This window comes from Chlamydomonas reinhardtii, chromosome 14 (assembly GCF_000002595.2).
Source record: "Chlamydomonas reinhardtii strain CC-503 cw92 mt+ chromosome 14, whole genome shotgun sequence".
Lineage (NCBI taxonomy): Eukaryota > Viridiplantae > Chlorophyta > Chlorophyceae > Chlamydomonadales > Chlamydomonadaceae > Chlamydomonas > Chlamydomonas reinhardtii.
This window is the reverse complement of record NC_057017.1, coordinates 1,994,081-2,012,222: the sequence shown is the minus strand read 5'-3', so window position 1 is coordinate 2,012,222 and position 18,142 is coordinate 1,994,081. Positions and strand designations below refer to the sequence as shown.

The 18,142-nt window shown below is 65.4% G+C and overlaps 4 protein-coding genes across 7 annotated transcripts; 1 reads left to right on the top strand and 3 right to left on the bottom strand.

Moving 5' to 3' along the window:
• Nucleotides 1-97: 97 nt before the first annotated feature.
• On the top strand, nucleotides 98-2,143 carry CHLRE_14g621600v5 (uncharacterized protein). The gene is made up of 3 exons (XM_043070194.1): nucleotides 98-549; nucleotides 697-1,065; nucleotides 1,798-2,143. Exons 1-2 carry the CDS (start codon nucleotides 215-217, stop codon nucleotides 1,022-1,024), a joined length of 663 nt encoding a protein of 220 aa, XP_042916867.1. The 5' UTR covers nucleotides 98-214; the 3' UTR covers nucleotides 1,025-1,065; nucleotides 1,798-2,143.
• On the bottom strand, nucleotides 1,085-9,747 carry CHLRE_14g621501v5 (uncharacterized protein). Of its 4 annotated transcripts, XM_043070190.1 has the most exons (4): nucleotides 8,844-9,747; nucleotides 7,220-8,602; nucleotides 3,167-7,111; nucleotides 2,146-2,907 (listed from the first exon to the last, which is right to left on the bottom strand). In XM_043070190.1, the coding sequence occupies exons 1-4, from the start codon at nucleotides 9,241-9,243 to the stop codon at nucleotides 2,180-2,182; spliced, it is 6,456 nt and encodes a 2,151-aa protein (XP_042916864.1). In that variant the 5' UTR covers nucleotides 9,244-9,747; the 3' UTR covers nucleotides 2,146-2,179. The 4 variants fall into 4 exon arrangements, with proteins under 4 accessions (XP_042916866.1, XP_042916864.1, XP_042916865.1 ...); XM_043070191.1 differs by lacking the exon at nucleotides 2,146-2,907 and having other exon boundaries at nucleotides 3,116-7,111; XM_043070193.1 differs by lacking the exons at nucleotides 3,167-7,111; nucleotides 7,220-8,602; nucleotides 8,844-9,747 and adding an exon at nucleotides 1,085-2,043 and having other exon boundaries at nucleotides 2,303-3,027.
• A 1,779-nt stretch (nucleotides 9,748-11,526) lies between these two features.
• On the bottom strand, nucleotides 11,527-14,378 carry CHLRE_14g621475v5 (uncharacterized protein). Its single transcript, XM_043070189.1, has 6 exons — nucleotides 14,195-14,378; nucleotides 13,929-13,982; nucleotides 13,678-13,782; nucleotides 13,363-13,494; nucleotides 12,513-13,098; nucleotides 11,527-12,274 (listed from the first exon to the last, which is right to left on the bottom strand). The coding sequence occupies exons 1-6, from the start codon at nucleotides 14,265-14,267 to the stop codon at nucleotides 12,226-12,228; spliced, it is 999 nt and encodes a 332-aa protein (XP_042916862.1). The 5' UTR covers nucleotides 14,268-14,378; the 3' UTR covers nucleotides 11,527-12,225.
• A 528-nt stretch (nucleotides 14,379-14,906) lies between these two features.
• CHLRE_14g621450v5 (ribosomal protein L5) lies at nucleotides 14,907-17,322 on the bottom strand. The gene is made up of 3 exons (XM_001689807.2): nucleotides 16,808-17,322; nucleotides 16,428-16,661; nucleotides 14,907-15,295 (listed from the first exon to the last, which is right to left on the bottom strand). The coding sequence occupies exons 1-3, from the start codon at nucleotides 17,297-17,299 to the stop codon at nucleotides 15,140-15,142; spliced, it is 882 nt and encodes a 293-aa protein (XP_001689859.1). The 5' UTR covers nucleotides 17,300-17,322; the 3' UTR covers nucleotides 14,907-15,139.
• Between the last annotated feature and the right edge of the window lie 820 nt (nucleotides 17,323-18,142).

Here is an 18,142-nt window from a genome sequence, read left to right as displayed (position 1 = left end):
ATGGGTTTGCGATGCCAACTCCACGAAAGAAAGCCCGAAGTCCCTGCAAACGGCAGCAGAGTGTTCTGTTTGCTCATCCCTATGCATCTCAATTCTGGATTCCAGACATAGTTGCCTCTGAGCAAACTACTCGAAGCCCGACAGCTCCCGTCAACGCTTTCACTTCTAGGCTGCTTAAGTTGACCTGCATTGTTACCTATTTCAAGCAAATCCAATGCAAAGCTCTACAATATCTGGGGCGGGCCCAGGCCCAGGCTCCAGCTCGGCGCTAAACCCTTTCAGCAACATCCTCGCGCTCGCGCAGCAAAGCGGGCTTAGGCGACCGCACACTGCTGCTGAAGCGCCGGCTGCGCTAAGAGCTGCCAGCGACTATGTGCTGCAAGCGTCTGAGTGGCACGACGTGAAATGCCGTGTCGACACGCTCCAAGCACACAGGAGCGTACCTGCGGCCGCCTCCGTCACTACACAGCAAGCGCTGTGCAAGCAGCTACAAACTGCCAACGCCAACTTCCGCACCATTGTGGCCGACCAGCAAGAAATTGCGAACAGGTGCGGTCCGCGGCCCAACGCTCAACAAACCGCTAGGCGCCCTACTTGCACACCTCGTCCTCGTGCACGGGCGCAACCGCCGCGACCACACCAGCGCCCCCACATTCCAACCCACTTCCCTCCTCAACCCCTTACTCATCCCCCCAGGGTTCGTGCGCTCAAGGCGCGCGAGTGCATCCCCGTGGAGCGGCAGCACCAGGCCGCCGTGGCGGCGCTGCTGCGCGCGGTGTTCGCTGCCGCGCCGCAGCTGCAGCAGCTGTACGAGGACGTGGCATGGGCGCTGTCCTCCGCCGCCGCCGAGCCCGGCGCCGCCTGGGAGGACCGGCTGCAGCCGCTGGTGGCGGCGGCGGGCGCCTGCGGCGCCTACCAGTCGGGCCTGGCGGCACAAGAGGCGCTGCTAAGCAAGCTGATGGAGGCGGCGGCGGCGGTGGCACCGGCAGGAGGGGCACTGGAGGAGCAGCGGGCGGTGCGGTAGGCGGAGCCGCGTTGGCGGCGGCTGCCTTTTAGCCGCACAGGGTGAGTGGGTTACGTGGGCGGGCCTGTTACGTTACAGTATGTCGAGCAGATTATGCAACGTTGCTAGCCTTTGTGTACGTTACCCGTGTCTACATTCATTGTGGGTCATCCATATTCACCAACTCATTGTGTTGACCTGACTGCCCTTGCGCTTCGTGTGTCTCTGTGCTCGTGTGTCTCTATGTCTCAACTGGGCTCTCTGCTATCGCACCCCCCAAACACCTGGATCCTCTTGCAAAATGTCTCACCGGCATGGCACTCTCCGTAATCTTCGGAGCCCCTCGGCACAACGGAACAGCAATAGGTTTAGCAATGGGTTCTGTTCAGCTTCGCATGGCAGCCTCCGAATGCCCATTGGGGATAACATAGCGGCGGCGACTGATTGGGTTCAAAAGCCATCAACGCCCAGATTATTTTGCTAAACTTGGTTGGACTCTTTGCCACTTAAGTTGAAGGTTGGATTCTCACGCTTCCACACCGGCGCACGTAAACCCGTGTAAAGCCTTCTACGGCCGCGCCTCACGCGCGACCACCGGGAATGAACACACCGGTTCCTAGACCCAAGCCCATCCCGGACCCGAACTCTGGGCCCGAAGCCAGCGCTGCCGGCGCCGACCGGGCCACATGCGGGGCCACCGCACTCGCGCCGCCGCTGCTGCTCCTTCGCTTTGTCGCTTGCACCAGCTCCCCAACACTGCCGCTCCTGTCATGTGCCTCTCTTCCCTTTCCCAGCGCACCGACGGCGCCGGCGCCGGACTCTGCAGCGGCGCTGCTTTGCTGCGGCGGCGGCGACGGCCCTGTCGCCGCCGCGCCCTTGCCCTTGCATGATGTGACGGCGGCTGCCGCCGCCGCTGCGGCCTGTTGCGCCTGCTGGCGGCTGGCGGCTGCGTCGCGGTACCAGGGGGCGCGAATGGGCTTGCTGGCCTGCAGCTGCGCCTTGACCAGCTCCCGCACCTGCCCCTCGTCCAGCGACGGCTCCTGGAAAATTCAGTGGAGAGCGTGAGGGTTTTGAAGAGGGAGGCGCGGGACGAGATGGCCGAGAGGAGAGGGGCGATTTGAGGAGGGGTGAGAGGAGGCAGCAGCGCCAGCTGGGTCGGAGGAGCGCGGAGCTGCATTACAGTGCTGCAAAGCTAGCTAGCGCGGGTTTTAGGATTTCGAGTATGGTGGGCAAGGAGTGGCAGCAGGCAAGGGCAGGCAGACGGCAGCAGCAAAGCAGGCAGCGAAGGCGCGTGCCCACCTGCTTGCGCGAGTGCTGCACGTGGCACCAGCGCAGGGTGGACAACGTGTCGCGCGGCTGCACCGCCCCAGCAGCAGCATCCTCCGGCGGTGCCCCGCCTGCGGCGCCAGCGGAGACCAGGTCGCCCAGGCTACTGCCATTGCCGCTGGCTGCGGAGGGCGTGCCGTGGCTGCGGGCGCTCGCGCAAGACGGCGATCGACTTGGGGGCCTCAGCGGCTGAAGCTGCTTTTGCTGCGGATGCTGGCGCCGCGGCCGCTTGGGTGGTAGCGGCGATAGGCGCCGCCCCTCAGCCGCCGCTGCCGATGTGCCGGTGTGGTGGCTAGCGCCGCCACCGCCCTCGGCGGCCGCGGCTTCCTCCTCGGCCGTGAAGGCGCCTTGCATGCGCTCTCGCGGCCGGCCCTCCCGCTGCTGCTGCCGCGGCGGCGGCTCCACAGGCTGCTGTTGTTGAGGCGGCGTCATGGACCGCTCGTGAGAGCTGCGGGCGCCGCCAGGGCCAGGCGCAGGCTCAAGTGGCGGCGAGCGGGGCGCCGGCGAAGCAGCGCGCTGCGTGCTACGCTCGGAGCCTGCAATGGCGGAGCCGGTGCCCTGTTTTTGCGAGTGGGCACCTGCAGCAGGAGGGAAGTGTGAAGGGCAGATGCTGGATGGGCAGGGTAAGGGGCTGCGCCGTTGAGCGGCATGTGATCAGGAACAAAGTTCTTTGGATCGCCATCGTAAACCGGAAACACTGATTGTGGAAAGGCAGTAGCACGGCATGGCGTGTATTGTGTAAAGCATTCATACTTGATTCAGTCGCATGTGCCGCAATGTTACTCCGACGCTACTTGCGCCAAGCAACCGACCACCCAGCCCGTTCAAATTACTCACCGTCAGCCGCAGCCTTGGGTGGTGCAGACGGGTTGCGAGACCGCTTGTCGCCTGGCGTGTCCTGCTGTTGGTTGTTGTGAGGCTCCGCGCGTGCCTCGGGGCACACACCACCTTCGTACTGCGTGTGGGGCTGCTTGTAACCGTTGAAGTGTTGGTGGTGGGGCTGGGAGGGCGGCAGATAATGGCCGGGAAATCCGTATGCCTGCTGGTACTGATGCTGGTAGGAGTGGAAGTACGGCTGCTGTGGGTAGTCAGTCCCGGCGCTGTCCGTGCTGTATGCCTCGTGCTGCTGCAGCTGCTGTACGCCGGCGTCATAGCTGGGCGGGTAAGGGTACGGGTGCTGATAGGCATCTGGGAAGCCGTACACGGCGGCCCCAACCTCAGCCCAAGCCTCAGCCTCAGCCCCGTCCCCGCCTACGTAGTGGCCGTAGCCATGGCTGTAGCCGTAAGTGTGGCTGTGCGCGTAGGCATGGGCGTCTGCCACTGCCTGTGGCGCGTGGTGCTGGTGCTGCAACGGGTGCTGCAAATGCGGGTGCCGCTGTGGCTGCAGGTGCGAAGCGGGGGCCTGGTGAGTTGGTTGCTGGTCCTGGTGAGTTGGGCAGGCGTAGGGCTGGTGGGGATGGTGGTGGCGGTGGTGCAAGTCCATAGACGCGGCCGGCGACAGCTGCCACACCGCCACCAGCCCACCGCCCGGGCAAGACACTACAGCCGGCTGCTGCGGCTGAGGCATCAGCAGCACGGGCCCTAGCTGCTCGTAGCTGCCTGACGGCTGCCGCTGCTGCTGTTGGTCATGCCCATTCTGATGATAAGGCTGAGGCCGGTGCTGGTGCTGCTGCTGTTGCGCTGCAGGGCCTGCTGGCACCTGAGGAGTGGCGCTGCCACTGCCGCCGGATGCCTGCCGCACCAAGCGCGCGGTGGCGGCCGCAGCGCCGCCCGATCCTGCCGTCGCACCCCAGCTGCTGGCGTGGCTGCAGCTGTCGCTGCCACTGCTGTCGCCGGCGGCGGCTTCTGGCGGCGCGGTGGCAGCGTGGGCGGCTCCGGCTGACACGGCCAACGGCTGCAGCTGCAACGCTATCAGAGGCGCCTGCCACGTGAACGGCGAGGTGTGCAGCACGTGACGAGCTGCAACTGCCGCCGGCGCCAGGGGCGGCAGCTGCCAGCTGCCCTGCCGCGATGCTCCCATACGCGGCGTGGACACCGGCACCGCGGCCCAGGCCGAGAACGGCGTGCCGTGTGGCACCGGCGGCGGCCCCGGCGTGCCTGCCGGCGGCTGATGCCAGTAGGCTGACGGCGTCTGCGGCGTTGACGGCTGCGCCACAGGCCAAAGCGCAGTGCGGACACTGCCGCTGCGCGAGCCCAGCCCGCCGCCGGAACCACTGCCGCCGCCGCTGCGCAGGGGCGGCAGCTGGCCGCTGGCGGCACGGGAGGAGCCGCGGCGCCGCAGCGACGCCGCAACGGGTCCTGGCGGCATGGGCGTGCGCAGCTGTGGGCTCTGCGCACTCTGGAAGGGCGCTGCAGCGGATGCCCCCGCCGCATTGCCGGAGGCCGTGATGCTATCCGCCGCATTGCCGGAGGTCGTGATGCTACCCGCCTCCGTTGACAACTCGCCTTGCTGCGCAGGTCCACCGCCGCCGCCGCCGTCTGCATGGATGGGCGCAGCTGGGGATCCACATGCCACCTGCTGCTGCTGCTGATGCCGCTGATGTTGCTGCTCCTGCACAGCCGCCTGCGCGAAGGGCGACGTCATAGCCAGTTTGGATGTCTGCTGCGAGGGCTGCGGCAACTGCGCCGCCGCAGGCGCAGACGCCACCGACATCGCGGTGGGGTTGCTGGCTGCGTCTGGCTTAGCAGGTCCTTGAGCAGACGGCGTGTCTGGACCCACAGCGACGCCGGCAGTATGGGCCACGTGACAACCGGCGGCCGCAGCCTTGCCGGTGGGGGTGTGAAAGCCGGCGCCCGCATTTGCATCGGCCGGGCCAGCAAAATCCTCGCTCGTGCCCGCGCAAGGCAGCAGCGGCGACGGCGGTGGCGGTGGTGGCCGTGGCGCGGACGACGACGGTGGAAGCGGCGGCCGCGGCGGCCGCGCCGGCGTCGCTGCAGTCGCGGCCCCGCTGGTGAGCCCAGCCAGGCGTACCGCACCTGCTTGGCCACCCTCACGGCCGGTGCTGCTGCCACTGGGCCCGGCGCTGGCACTGGCGCTCATCAAGCTGCCGGCAGCAGCGGCTCCGTCATCGGCTGCGGCAGAGCTTTCGGCTGCGGCAGTGCCCGGCAGGGTGGCCGGCGAAAGCGCAGCGGCGGGGCGCTCGTTGCGGCGCAGCGGCCGGATGGTGCGAGCGGTGGTGAGCAGCAGCGGCATAATGTGTGCGGGCGCGTGGAAGTCGTCACTGCCTGGCCGCCGCAGCCCTCCCTCTCCCGCCTGCTGCTGTTGCTGTGGCTGCTCTTGGTAAGGCTGCTGTTTGCGGTGGTTATCACAATCAGACTCAGGTGCATGAGCCGCAGCAAGCTCGAATGGCGAAGCCGCTGTGGTGGCTACTTTTGACACCCCGCCGGGAGCCTTTGCAGCCGCAGTGGCAGTGCCCTTCGTAAATGGCTGAGGCGCGCTGCTGTTGAAGTGCGGCGGCGGCTCTGCGGCGGCGTCAGCGGCGGCTGCGAATGGGCTGGCGGCTGCGCGCTGCATCCCACCGGCTGCACCTCCTACAAGATTGCGGCCGTCAAGCGTCGGCGCGGGACGAGCTGGCTCGGGGGCCGCCAATGCATTCGCTGCAGCAGAGGAGGTGGCCGCTGGTGTTTTGCTGGGCTGGGTGCCCGCAGCAGCATACCGCCAGCCCTCTGACGCCCGGTGATGGGGCGGTGCCGAGGCAACAGCGAAAAACGCCTGCGGTGGCGGCGGCAGGCGCTGCGGCTGCTCCAGCTGATCCGGCGTGTCAGGCTGTAGCGGCGCTTCATCCTCGCCTGCTGATCGTACGCCTGCTCCTGTTGCAGAAGCTGCAGCCCTGTGTTTGGCGGGCGTGGCGCCCTCGGCAGCCGCGGATCCGTCCAGCCCGGTCGCTGCGTCCCTCGCACGCCGCTCGGCCCCAACCGGCGGCGCCGCGGTTGACGCATACATGGCTGTCATGAAAGGCACTGCAGGCGGCGGCGCAGCAGCTGGCGGTACCGGCGCCCCTGGTGCCGCCGGCGCCACAGCTACTGGCCGCTGCTGCGGCGGCTGCGGCTGCAGCAGCGGCTGCGGCTGCGGCGGCTCAAGCGTGTCAAGGACCTCGAGCAACGCCGCCGCCGCCTCGGGCCCCAGCGCCGTCAGCAGATCCTCAAAGCGGCCCTGCTCGCCCGCCACCGCCGCCGCCACCAGACCATCCAGCCACCCGTACTCCTCCAGACCCAAGCCCGGCAGGCCCAGACCCGAATCTAAATCCAGACCCTGACCCGGATCCAGACCCGAATCCAGGCCCGAGAACTGCAGTTGGTGGCGGCCTGGCGCGGCGGCGGCGGCTTCAAAGGCGAGGGTGTCCGACGGGGATTGGAGGTGTGGGAAACCACCGTGCATTTGATGCTGGTGCTGGTGCTGGTGCTGGTGCTGGTGCCGGTTCTCATGTTGGTTCTGACGCTGATGCTGACCGGGGTACAAGGCGCGAGCTGCGTGCTCGTGCGCGAGCGCTGCCGCGCGCTGGGGTGCCGGCTCATCCACGCCGCTCCAGTCCAGCTGCCGGCGGCCAAGCGACCGCTGATGCTGCGGCAGCTGCGATGGCGGTGGCATGGGCATGGCCAACGGCTGGGTCACCGCCGGTGCCACCCGCGCTGCAGGAAGCGGAGGTGAGGGCTGCGCAGCCACCGCTAGTGCTAGCGGCCGAGGCGGGGGCGGGGGCGGGGCTCCAAGGGATTTGCTAGCGGCGTTGAGCGCCGCAAATCCCAGCAGCAGCCCTGGATCGCCTGCCGCCGCCACCGTGCCGGCTGTGACAGCGGGTGCCGGTGCAGGATGCGAGTGCGGCGACTGTGCCTGCGACCCCCGCGGCGGTGGCGGAGGCGGCGGAGGAGGTGGTGGCGGTGGACGCGGCGCACTTGAATACGGGCAGTAGGTTGAGGCAGTGAGCGCCAGCACCTGCGCTCGAGGCTGCAGTGGCGGTGGTGGTGGAAGCGGCGGCGGCGGTGGCAGCGGCGGTGCGGGCCGGGCAGGCTGCAGACCCCTGGCGCCCGTGGTTCTCAGGCTGGCTAGGCCCACGGCGGGCTGCAGCAGCGGGCTGGCGGCGCCGGCTCGTGATGTTGCGGCTGTTGCGAAAGCAGATGCGGAAGCAAACGCGGAGGCGGACGCGGAGGCGGGCTCACTCGTGGACCAGCCCAGCAGCTGCGGCCCGCCGGTGCTGCTGCTGGCGGCGTGCAGCCTTGGGCGCAGCGCTGGAGAGGGCAGCGGCGGTGCAGGCCGGCCCAAGCCGTCGCCACCGCGCCGCAGGTGTGCGCCCGGCAGCAGGCGCGCGGCGGCAGCGGCACTGGCAGCCGAGGAGTCAGGGACGGCAGCGTCCGGAGCAGCAGGGGTAGAGGTGGCGGCGGCGGACGCCACTTGCCAGCACTGCTTCAGGTCGGAGAGGCAGGAGGAGGACGAGGAGCATGGTAGTGCCCCGCGGCCCCTTGGCCCGGAGGCCGCCACTGGCGAGAGCGTGCCGGGCTCAGCCGCCAAAGGGCGCGGCAGCGGCGGCGGTCGTGGCGGCCCCGGTGTAGGTGCGGCCTCGTCGCTCGCTGTCGCCACCGCTGTGGCCGATGCCACTGACCCATCGCCCCGCTGGGACGCCACAGCTGCCGGTGGTATCGATGGTAGTGGCAGTGCCGGCGTCGCCGGTGCCTTAGATGCCGCCGCCGCCGATACAGCTACTGCTGGCAGCGCCGCCGCTGCCATTGCCGCCGAGGCCACCGCGGCGGTCAACCCGCGGGATGCGGCCCGCACCAGGCGCGCCGTGCGCAGCACCGCATCCCGCTGTGGCGCGTCCAGCGACAGCACCCGCTCCGCCAGCGCGAGGCTGGAGCAGCTGTGGCTGCAGCTCGGCTGGCTGGCGCCGCCCTGGCTGTAGCAGGCCTGGCTGTAGGCCTGGATGAAGCTCTGCTGGCTGTAGCTGGGCCCTGGCGACGGCGGCACCGAGCCGGGAGGGGGCGATGGCGCGCCGGGGCCAGCGCCGGGGCTTGCAGCGGCGCCAGTCGCAAGCGCCACCTCTGGAGTGTCCAAAAGAGCGCCAGCGACAGCAGCAGCAGTGGGGCTGTCGCTGTCATCTGGGTCGTGGGCCTCGTGCCCAGCGAAGGCGGAGGACGCTGCGAAGGGTGAGCGCGCCAGTGCAGGCGGCCCTGCCGGGCCCGCTGCTGCCGGCGCCGTGCCAGCTGCCGCCGCCCCAGCCGCTAGGCTTGCAGCTACGGACGCCGGGTCCCGCCCACGTCCATTCGGCGGGTCGGCGCCGCCACCTGTAGGCAGCACAGGTGGGAGGTGGGGGCAGGAAACAGAAGTGGGCACTGGTTGGGCACTTGGCAGATAGGCATGGTGCGGGTCAAGGGGACCGCCCGTGGGTCATGGCTCGGACTACACAGGGGAGCACAGCTCCAGAAGTCCCATCTCCTCACTCCGCCCACCCGCAACTGAACACACCCTGCAGCTCCTCCCCGTGTTGCTTCGTGGACTCGCGCTCGCCTTGTTCCACAGCCCTACCCGCATCGCATTGGCTCGGCGTCACTGCCCCCGCGGCGCCGAGCGCCACGCCAGCGGCGACGTCAGCGCCGTGACCTGGGTCGAGCTGCAGCGCTCCGCCGTTGCTGCAACTTCCGCACGCAGCCGTCGCGGCACCAGGCCCATCCGCAGCTGCACCGCCGCTGCAGCCCGTGTCCCGGCGACCCAGACCCGCCGCTGCTGCAGGCGCAGCGGTGGATGCCACATCGCGCGGTGCTGCGCTGCTCCTGTTGCTTGGAGCGGATGTGCTGCCTCGAGAGGCCTGCGGCAAGCTGCCAGCGCCGGGAACGAAGCAGGGCGCGGAAGCGCGGAGTGCACCGCGCTTCTGCTGGGCGGGAAAGGGCTGGTCGCGCTGCTGAGCTTGCAGCTGCGGCCCGGTCATGTATCCAGGGCGTATCCAGATTGCTAAAATGGGGGTAGCCTGAGGTGTTGCAAGAATTTATTCACTGCAGGGTTGAAAGTGGCAGGCTCCCCGCGCCGTTCAACCCGGCAGCGCGCGCAGTTCAAACGTGTGCAGGTGCTGGCGAGGTTGAGAAATCAGCGCTGCAGTACAAGTGCTAGCAACGTCAGCCAAATTTCACACTGGGCAGTTTTGGACGCGACGGGGACTGGGAAATGACGTATGGAGTCCAAGGGGTCATGCAGTACAGGCATCCATGCCCGGATGCGGTCCTTCAATCGTCCCCAGAACGCATACAAACATGACCATATCCCACGCATGCGTGAGTAACAGGCTCAAGAGGGGCAGGGACAGGGCAGGCCGTGCGTGCATGCTGGTGCACGGAGTCGCGGTGTGTGCTGTGCCGCTAGTGTCTGCTTGATGCTTCCCCGTCGCACTAAGCTGGGTCTAGGCTGCACATTGGCAACGTGCACTTCAAAGGCGTCTGACATGATCATGTTCACATGGGGGGAGGGTAGTGAGTGCGCGTGCCAACATGCGCTGGGTGTCAAAGTGCCGACTACCCGCCCTCGCCCTCCCAGTGCATGCCTCTGAAACGTTTGAGCAATGCACTGTGTACATCTTGACATGCAAACCTGGTTCTGGGCTAGAAACGGTTCTGGGTCGCTTTGGATCGAGGCCCTTGCCCAGATGTCCAGGGGCTGCAAGCAAAGCATCCTCGGGCACCTGATCAGCCCTGTCGAGCACCTGATCCGATACTGGAAAACACACAGCTGGTATCGCCAGTGTGGGGGGAGGCAGAAACGGGACATGCGTGGCGAAGCAAGCCTTGCCAGGCGCAAACAGAGCTGCGAGCGAACCTCTAGGCCTTTGGTGCTCTGACGTTGCTATGTATTGAGCGCTCGGAGGCCAGCAAGCCACACACCTCCATTCCCAGGGAATGGGAACCCATGCGATAGGGCCCGCAAGGACGCTCTACTACGATTTTGTTTCTACTCGTGCTCCCTGATCATCTAGCTACCCTACTCTTGTTTAGTTCACACTGTTGCTAAAAATGGCCCTCGTTGCTCGCCGCGCCGCTGTGCCCTCGGCCCGCTCCAGCGCTCGCCCCGCTTTCGCTCGCGCTGCCCCGCGCCGCTCGGTCGTTGTGCGCGCCGAGGCCGGTGCCGTGAACGATGATACCTTCAAGAACGTTGTTCTGGAGAGCAGCGTGCCCGTCCTTGTGGATTTCTGGGCTCCCTGGTGCGGTCCTTGCCGCATCATCGCCCCCGTCGTCGACGAGATTGCGGGCGAGTACAAGGATAAGCTCAAGTGCGTGAAGCTGAACACGGACGAGAGCCCCAACGTGGCGTCCGAGTACGGTATCCGCTCCATCCCCACCATCATGGTGAGGCGGGGTACTGTGACCAGGCATGCGAGAATCATGTTGCTTGCTGTCGCCGGGGCCAGCTGACCAGCCGCGGAGAAGTGGGATAGAGTTATAAGACACAATTATAGTTCATTCGCGCCAGCTCGTTTTTCAACTGGCCTGGTAAACGTCGGTCGCCCACAGGTGTTCAAGGGTGGCAAGAAGTGCGAGACGATCATTGGCGCTGTGCCCAAGGCGACCATCGTGCAGACCGTGGAGAAGTACCTGAACTAAGCAGCCTGGCGCAGCGGCATTCAGCCGGCGGGAGTGGGGTTCCCCGCTCGCCCATCCGCGGGCGGAGCGATGTGACAGGGGCACAGTAGCACACGGGACTAGGGGGCACCACACCCAGAAGGGTGCGGCCGCATTGTTTCGTTTCAAGGGGACGCTTGCCACCGTATGGGTGGCAGTTTTGTAAGCACTTAAATAAGTAGGAGCACGGCCCCCCGGCCGTGGGTTCGTGTGACGGACCGGGGCCAGTGTGTGTCGTGAACGTTTTGGACCCCGGGCCGCCATTCGGCCCTGAGTTTTGGAACGCTTTTGGATGAAGCGGAAAACGGATTGTGATTGAACAATTATCGGGGTTGGCCCATGGCAAAGTGCATGGAGCCGCGAGTGAGCGAGTAGTGACGTCCGGAGCTGTGCGCGCGGGTGCGGCCGCGGCGCAGTGCGTGAGTTGTACTGCAGGCATGGAGAGGTTGTAACCGAGAGGCTCGGAGTTTTTTGGCATGATGCCCGTGCAATCTTTGCCCCGGGAGCTGGAAGGAGGGGCGGGGAGCGGGACGCTGCGCCAGACGCACGCTGTGCCTGAGGTGGCGATGGTGCGGCATGCACGAGGCGCGCGCATAGCACGGAGGGATTTGGGTCTGGATGATCTGTCATCAGCCTGGCATGAGTGGGCCCCCGACATAGAACGGGTTGAATGTGGGATGATGGAAACTGGGATGAGAGCACTGCAGCAGCAGCTGGATCCAAAGGCAGTCCTCGCCTTGCCGCAGCTAGAGTTGCCTGCCTACACCTCCAGCTACTTTACTCCTGTGAACGCCAGCCATACCCGTCACAGTTCGACTCTGCTTCCCCTCAGTCACCCGCATCCCAGCGCATTGCACCTGGATATCCCACAACGTCATGTTCGCTTGTGCATGTTGCGTTTGTCAAGCACGTCAATATCCCGTAATCGTCACATGCTGTCGCCTACCTCCCAAGTGTGCTCCTTCACCTGCTGGCTGCTGATGGGCTGCAGTCACGTTCCGCGTCGGAGGCGCCACTGCCCACTGGGGCTGCAACGACCTCCTTTCAACCGCAGCACGCAAAACGCACACCAACACCGCACAGTTATCATGCACGACTTGCACAACAGTAATCCGAACCTGTCCGAACCGACCGGGCAACCTTCGTCAACCTCCGTGAGTGCCGTAGAAACACGCGTGTACCCAACACAGATACCCGGCAATGGCCATTCGAGAGCCAAAGCGCCATGCGTAAACCGCTGTCGTATGCACCGTTGCTCAGTTGAGTATGATGGTACGGTATCCCACAGCAGAAGCCTTCCTGTCTCAGCCAAACCCATCGTCTTCTGTGATGGGCTCTCGGCAAATGGGAAGCCTGTGCGGTACCATGGGATGGAAGTATGGCAAATAGTCAGATGCACGGCTGGCGATGAGGGAAACAGTAGTGCCTAGCCCGCTCTCTCCCCCATATGCACACCTGCCTTGCAATCTTGTTTACATCCTGCCTCACGCCCGCCCACGACAGACCGCCCCTCCATACCAGCCATCCGTTCCCGCCCCTCGCCTTCCGGACATCGTCCCGTCTGGAAACCCCGCCCCCCTTGCTCACGCACCGCTTGTCCAGCTTGCACACGGCCCGCCTCAGCGCCCTGTTCTGGGCCTTGAGTCGCGTTATCTCCTGCTCATGCCGCAGCAGCGCCCGGAACTCCTCGGGGCCAGCGCCTGCGGCACCGCCGCCAATGGCGCCGCCGCCACTGCCGCCTGTGCTGCTGCCTCGAAGATATCCCGAAGTGCCTGCGCTTGGTGCGCCTGCTGCTGGTGTACCCGGCCCCTGTGGCGCTGCTGGACCCAAGTCACCAAACCCTAGCCCGGACCTCAAGCCGCCCGCGAGTGCGGGCGACAGCAGCCCGCTCAGTGCTGACGCATCCGGTCGGGACGGCCCAGGTGCGCCGAGCCCGGACTCGCTCCCATGCTGCGCCTGGTGGTGGGTTTGTGCCGCTGTGTCCCACCCGGCACTTGACAACGTGCCGGTCCCAGCCCCAACCCCGGCCTCAGCCCCTGGCCCCTGCGGCGATGGAGCAGAGGCTGAGACGCCTGGTTGCTGCTGCTGCAGGTGGCTCCCCGCCGCAGGCTGCGCTGCCCCCGGGAGCTGGATGCCAGCTTCCTGCAGTTTCGACTGCGCCTGGCGCATCAAGCTGCCTGCATAACGGCATAGCCGGGAGAGAGGCATGGATGTGGGGTTGGGGCGGGTGCCGTACTATCTTCACTTGCTGCAATGCCACGTTGTGACTTCTGATCATGCACAGGGCACATGTTCCCGACATCATCAATGCGCCAGGCCCACATGAACACAATGAGCCTGCGACCAGTCCAAATTTAGACGTTTGCTTGCCAATCGGCACGAACTATTGGGGCTCACCTTCCACCCTGCCTAGCCTCAGCACGCCCTCCCCTCCCACTCACCAGCTGCGGACTCTACAGACCTCAGCAGCTGCTCGGCCGCTGACGGCTTCAGAAACAGCCCCGCGCCAAATCCATAGCCAATGCCCACGCCGCAGCCCAGACCCGCGTTCAGGCCCTTGACTCCCAGCTTGCCTGCGCACCGCCGGCAGGGCGACACCGTTATCGCAAGGGACACCGAAGCCTCGCAGCACACAGCATGCTGCTTCAGTGCTCGTCCCTGCCATCAGGCCAATCCTGCATCATGCTTGCGCCCTTCACGCCCGGTTAGGCTCGGGGCCTCGGGCACGTAGCCCCCCTCCCTCCCGCCTGGCTTGCCTGCGGCGGCCTGCACCCAGGCGCCGGCGCCGCCCAGCGCGCCGCTGACCTGGCCCAGCCCAGCCGACATGCCTGACACCGCCTGGCCCACGGCGGGTATGGCGCCTGTGAAGGTTTAGCAATAGCTCAGGATGGCGGCAATGCAGCAGGGGGCGCGCAGACGTAGGCCCATGTGGTGGTCGGGCCACGAACGAATGGTGAGCGCTGAGCAGGTGCGGTGTCAGGTGCGGAACTCTCAGTCGGTGACGCACCCAGGTCCAGGGGCCGCCCAAAGCCGATGCCCACGCCGCAGCCTACGCCAATACCTGCAGGTTACATGAGAGCGTTGCGGTGTGGTTCTGCGAGAAGCTTTGGAGTCAGCGCCTGCCCTGCCAACTGCCACGCCGTGCTCTCTAAAGCCCCGCACGTTCAAGCTCAGTAGGTCTCCCTCGCCGACATCGCAATGCGCCCAGCCCCTGGCATCGTGTTATACTGTGTGCCAATTGCCCCGTTGAATAAAGGTTCTCCAGCAACGCACCGACACCCGTGTGAAGCACACGAATGGCGACTGGCATCTCCGCCCCGCCATTCCAGTTCTTATTGTCACTCATGGAAACACCAATATCTTACAAGATTAACGATTCAGGATTGCGGCCTGCTTTCGGCATGCAAGTATGCAGCCATGCAACGTTCTGCTCAAAGGAAAGTTGAGGCTGTGCAGCAATTACTTAAAGAAGCATCATGTTGTTGGCGACATGACACACTGCCCGTCATGCACAGGCGAGCATGGAATGCCTGGAATGCCCGTGGCCCTACGCTGCTGGTCCCACACGCCCCTTCCCTAACACTCCGGGCGCTGGCCCGACTCCCTCCCCTCGTCCGCAGACTGGCTGAAATCCGCGCAATAACTTTCCACGCGCTAAATCAAGTTCTGTGTCGCCTGCTACGAGCTGTGTGCAGTGCCTGCGCCTTCCCCTAACGAGTAACGGTTTTCGCCAAACCCGAACGTCCACGGCAGGGGACTCCCCTGGTCCACAGGCCTTTCTTTTGCCGCTTCAAGCCGTCACTTCAAATTTGTACCCACATGCCCGCTGTGCTGCCCTGAGCGGAGTCTGGCTTCCCATATCCCGACTTTCCGCGCAGCTAGCTGGCCACGAGCTGGGCTGTCTTGACACCCGCAACCCTCACTTTCCATGCCTATCAGCCCACGCCCTTCCCGTGAATGGCACAGGTAGAGATCACATGAAATCGGGTTCCTCTCAGCGTTACATCGCCTCCCGGCCTCGATGGGGAAACCTCAGCCAAGACGCGCACAAGACACCACGAGAGGAGGCACGCCAGGCTCCTGGCGCCGCAGCCGCCAAGGCATGCGCGGAGTTGCCCCCGCCGCGCCCCGGCATCCGCAGCCTCCAAAGCCGCAGCTGTTGCCGCCGCTGACCCAAATCACGACCAGAACGCCGTCCGAGCAAGCAGCCGAAGCCGTTTACTCCTCGTCGTCCTGCAGGGCCGCCAGCTTCTGCTTCAGGTTCTCGCGGCGCTGCTCCAGGGTCAGCTTGGGGGTGTGCCACCTCTTGGCGGCGGCGGGCTTAGTGCGGGCCGCCTTCTCCTTCACCGGCTTCTCGCGGATGGCGGCGTGCACCTGTGGGAGCGAGGATTGTCCAGGACACAGGGCGGAGTGGGGAGGCGGGGCGGGGCGGGGTACTGCGCGGCGAGATGGAGGCAGGAGCAGCGCTAAGGAAGGTCGCTGGGCATGGACGTTGGGCTGGCGATTTCCGGCCCGCGGAGTCAAGTCAGTAGCAAGGCTGCTGGCGAGAACTGCTGGACACCCCGCCGCCTCACTGCTGGATGCGATAGCATTTGCTATGCGTGTATGTGCATGCACAACTGTGCCGAGCAGCCGGCAAAGTACTAGCCCTCTGTTAATCACATTCGTACGGGTTGCAAGATCTGCAGCGCGTGGCAGCATGGCGCAATGCCAACAGCCGCGAGGCTCCACACCACCCCCACGTACGCATCGCCCGCCCCGATGCCCCCATGTAATGCGGTGCAGTGCCGTGCTTGGTGCCATAGCCATAAACGAGTACGCAGCGCTGCGCCGGCTGAAGTGGAGAGCATGAGGGATGGGGACGCTACAGCACCCGGGATTCCCAGCGACTTTCGTCAAGCTGGTACTTATCGGGCCCTCTGTGTAGCACTTCCGAGTTCTGATGGGATCGGGTGCGTCATTCACAGAGGCTTTCCGGCCGTAACATCCAGTGCCTACTTCCAGCGGCCACGAGGGCGCGCCTTCCGAAAGGCGGGGCGCCTGGCAAAGCCGCTGAGCGGCGAGCACAGGGCCCCAAGCACAGCCGCGGAGCTGGGCCCCGCGACGCGCGTCCCGTTGCCGAACCACCCCAAGCTGAGCGCAGCGTGCTCCTCTTAACAGGCTTGCCATTCCAGTCCGTGCCATGCTGATGCTGCATTTCTGCTGCGGGGCCACAGCCACAGGTCCTCGCCAGGGGCTGCACTGTGAGCCGGCGCCAGCGACGGTCCGAACAATTGAGCCTGCTACTGCCGCTCTAGCAACTAGCCTGCATAGAGCCAAGGTCAGTTTGCAGCGGCAGAGACCGCAGCCAACAACACAAGCAACGCATTCCGTGCCCACCCACATGAGCGCGTCACTGCTATGCCATGCCCAAGCGCCCAGCAAACTACCGTGCCTGCTCCAGCCCCCTGCCGGCCCCGGGGCAGGTAGCCGTTCCCGCCCTGGCCCGTGCTCAAACCCTGCTCACCTCGGCGTACTTGTCCTCCAGGTCACCACCGCTGAGGTCAGCCTCGACGTACTTGGCGAAGTGCTTCATGTACTTCTCGGGCTCCTCCTCCTCCATCTCCTCCATGTACTCAGCGACGTGGCCGCCGAAGATGTACTTCTTCAGCACCTCAGCGTCCATCTTCTTGCCGCTGCGGTCGTAGCCGACCAGGCGCTTCTCGTTGTGGGGGATGTCCAGGCCACCGTCCAGGGCGCCCTGCGAGAGACATGGTCGCAAATTGTCAGTTCCAAACCGACGCGCCCTTTGCCACCCCGAGATCGCGCGACCAAAATGATATTGAACTAGACTTGCAGCCATAAAGATGCCGAACGGTCTCCCGCTCGCTTTCCGCCGCCACGCACCTTCAGGCAGCCGAAGACCTTGGAGCCGGTCGAGGTGCGCTTCAGGCCAGTGTCCAGCAGGCAGAAGAAGGGGCGGGGGCCCTCCTCCACAGGCTCGATGTTGTAGTCCTCGCCATCGGGCTCAGTCTGGCCGGGGTAGTGCTTGTCCAGGCCGAACTTGGTCAGAATGCGGCGGGCAACCAGCAGGCCCACGCAGTAGCAGGCGGCGTAGTTGGTCAGGCCGCACTCCAGACCGTAGTCGGGCAGCTCGTGAGCATAGGCGGCAGCCTCCACAATGTCGCCCTTGATGGTGGAGCGGACAATCTGGCAGGTGATGTCGCGGTTGGTGAAGCGCACCACCAGACGGTACTTGGGGGTGTTGTACTTGTTCTTGTCCTGCTTCACCAGGCGGAGGCGAGCGCGGTAGTCGGTCTTGCCCTCGCGCCTCCGGCGGTACTTGACCTGGAAGCGGCTGAAGTAGGGCGAGGTCTTGATGACCTTAACGTAACCCATCTTTGCGCTGTCTAACTGAGACTGCCGGAAAGGAAAGAGCTCGGCGCACTCGCGACCAAAGTGCTGCGCCGACTGCCCCGCATGGGCGCCTCATTCCGCGAGTGCCTCGACTTGGCTTGAAAAGCTGAACGGCCGGCATTACATTGTCTCCTGTAGCTTAGATTAAACATGCAATTTCGTAGTGACAATACTGCTGCCTCAAGCATGGCTCCATATCATGATGTGCCGCGCCCTATTTGACACGCAACGAGCTCATCGCTCATCGCTCTGTAGAAGTAGCAGTTTTGGGACATAATGGTGACGCGTGGAGCTCAGCTTGATTCGCCAGGCACGTTCGGGGGCTGCCGGGATGCCGGGCAGCCCCCACCGAGGGCAGCCCTCACCGCGCTTCGCCGGAGCCATACCCGCGCACGATGAAGTGCGCAACAACAGCCACACACTGAGCCTCCTAGTAAAGGTGAGTTTCATCATACGCTCTGTGGACTGACTTCAGGCCCCGTTGACGTTGTGGACGCGGGGCCCTGAACGGGCGTGTGCATTGGCGGGCTTTAGCGCAGTGAGGCTGTGAGGCCCTCCGCTGGACTGTTACTACGCAGTGAGGTCCGCCCAGGGACGCATATGGTGCTCCCCGCTGCGAGCTGCTTCGTCACCTGGATCTAGGAGGCCTGGTTTGGCTGCTCATGCCTGCCCATTGCGAGCTGTGCGCCACCCCCCAGGGGCTCGGGGTGGGATTTTGCGGGCGATTGCGGTGGGGGTGACATGCCGGTCAGGGCCCTGTACTCCTGGTGACATGGGCTGCTGCTGTCCGGCGAGGTTGCATTTCGAATAGTTGTTTGGCCGGGA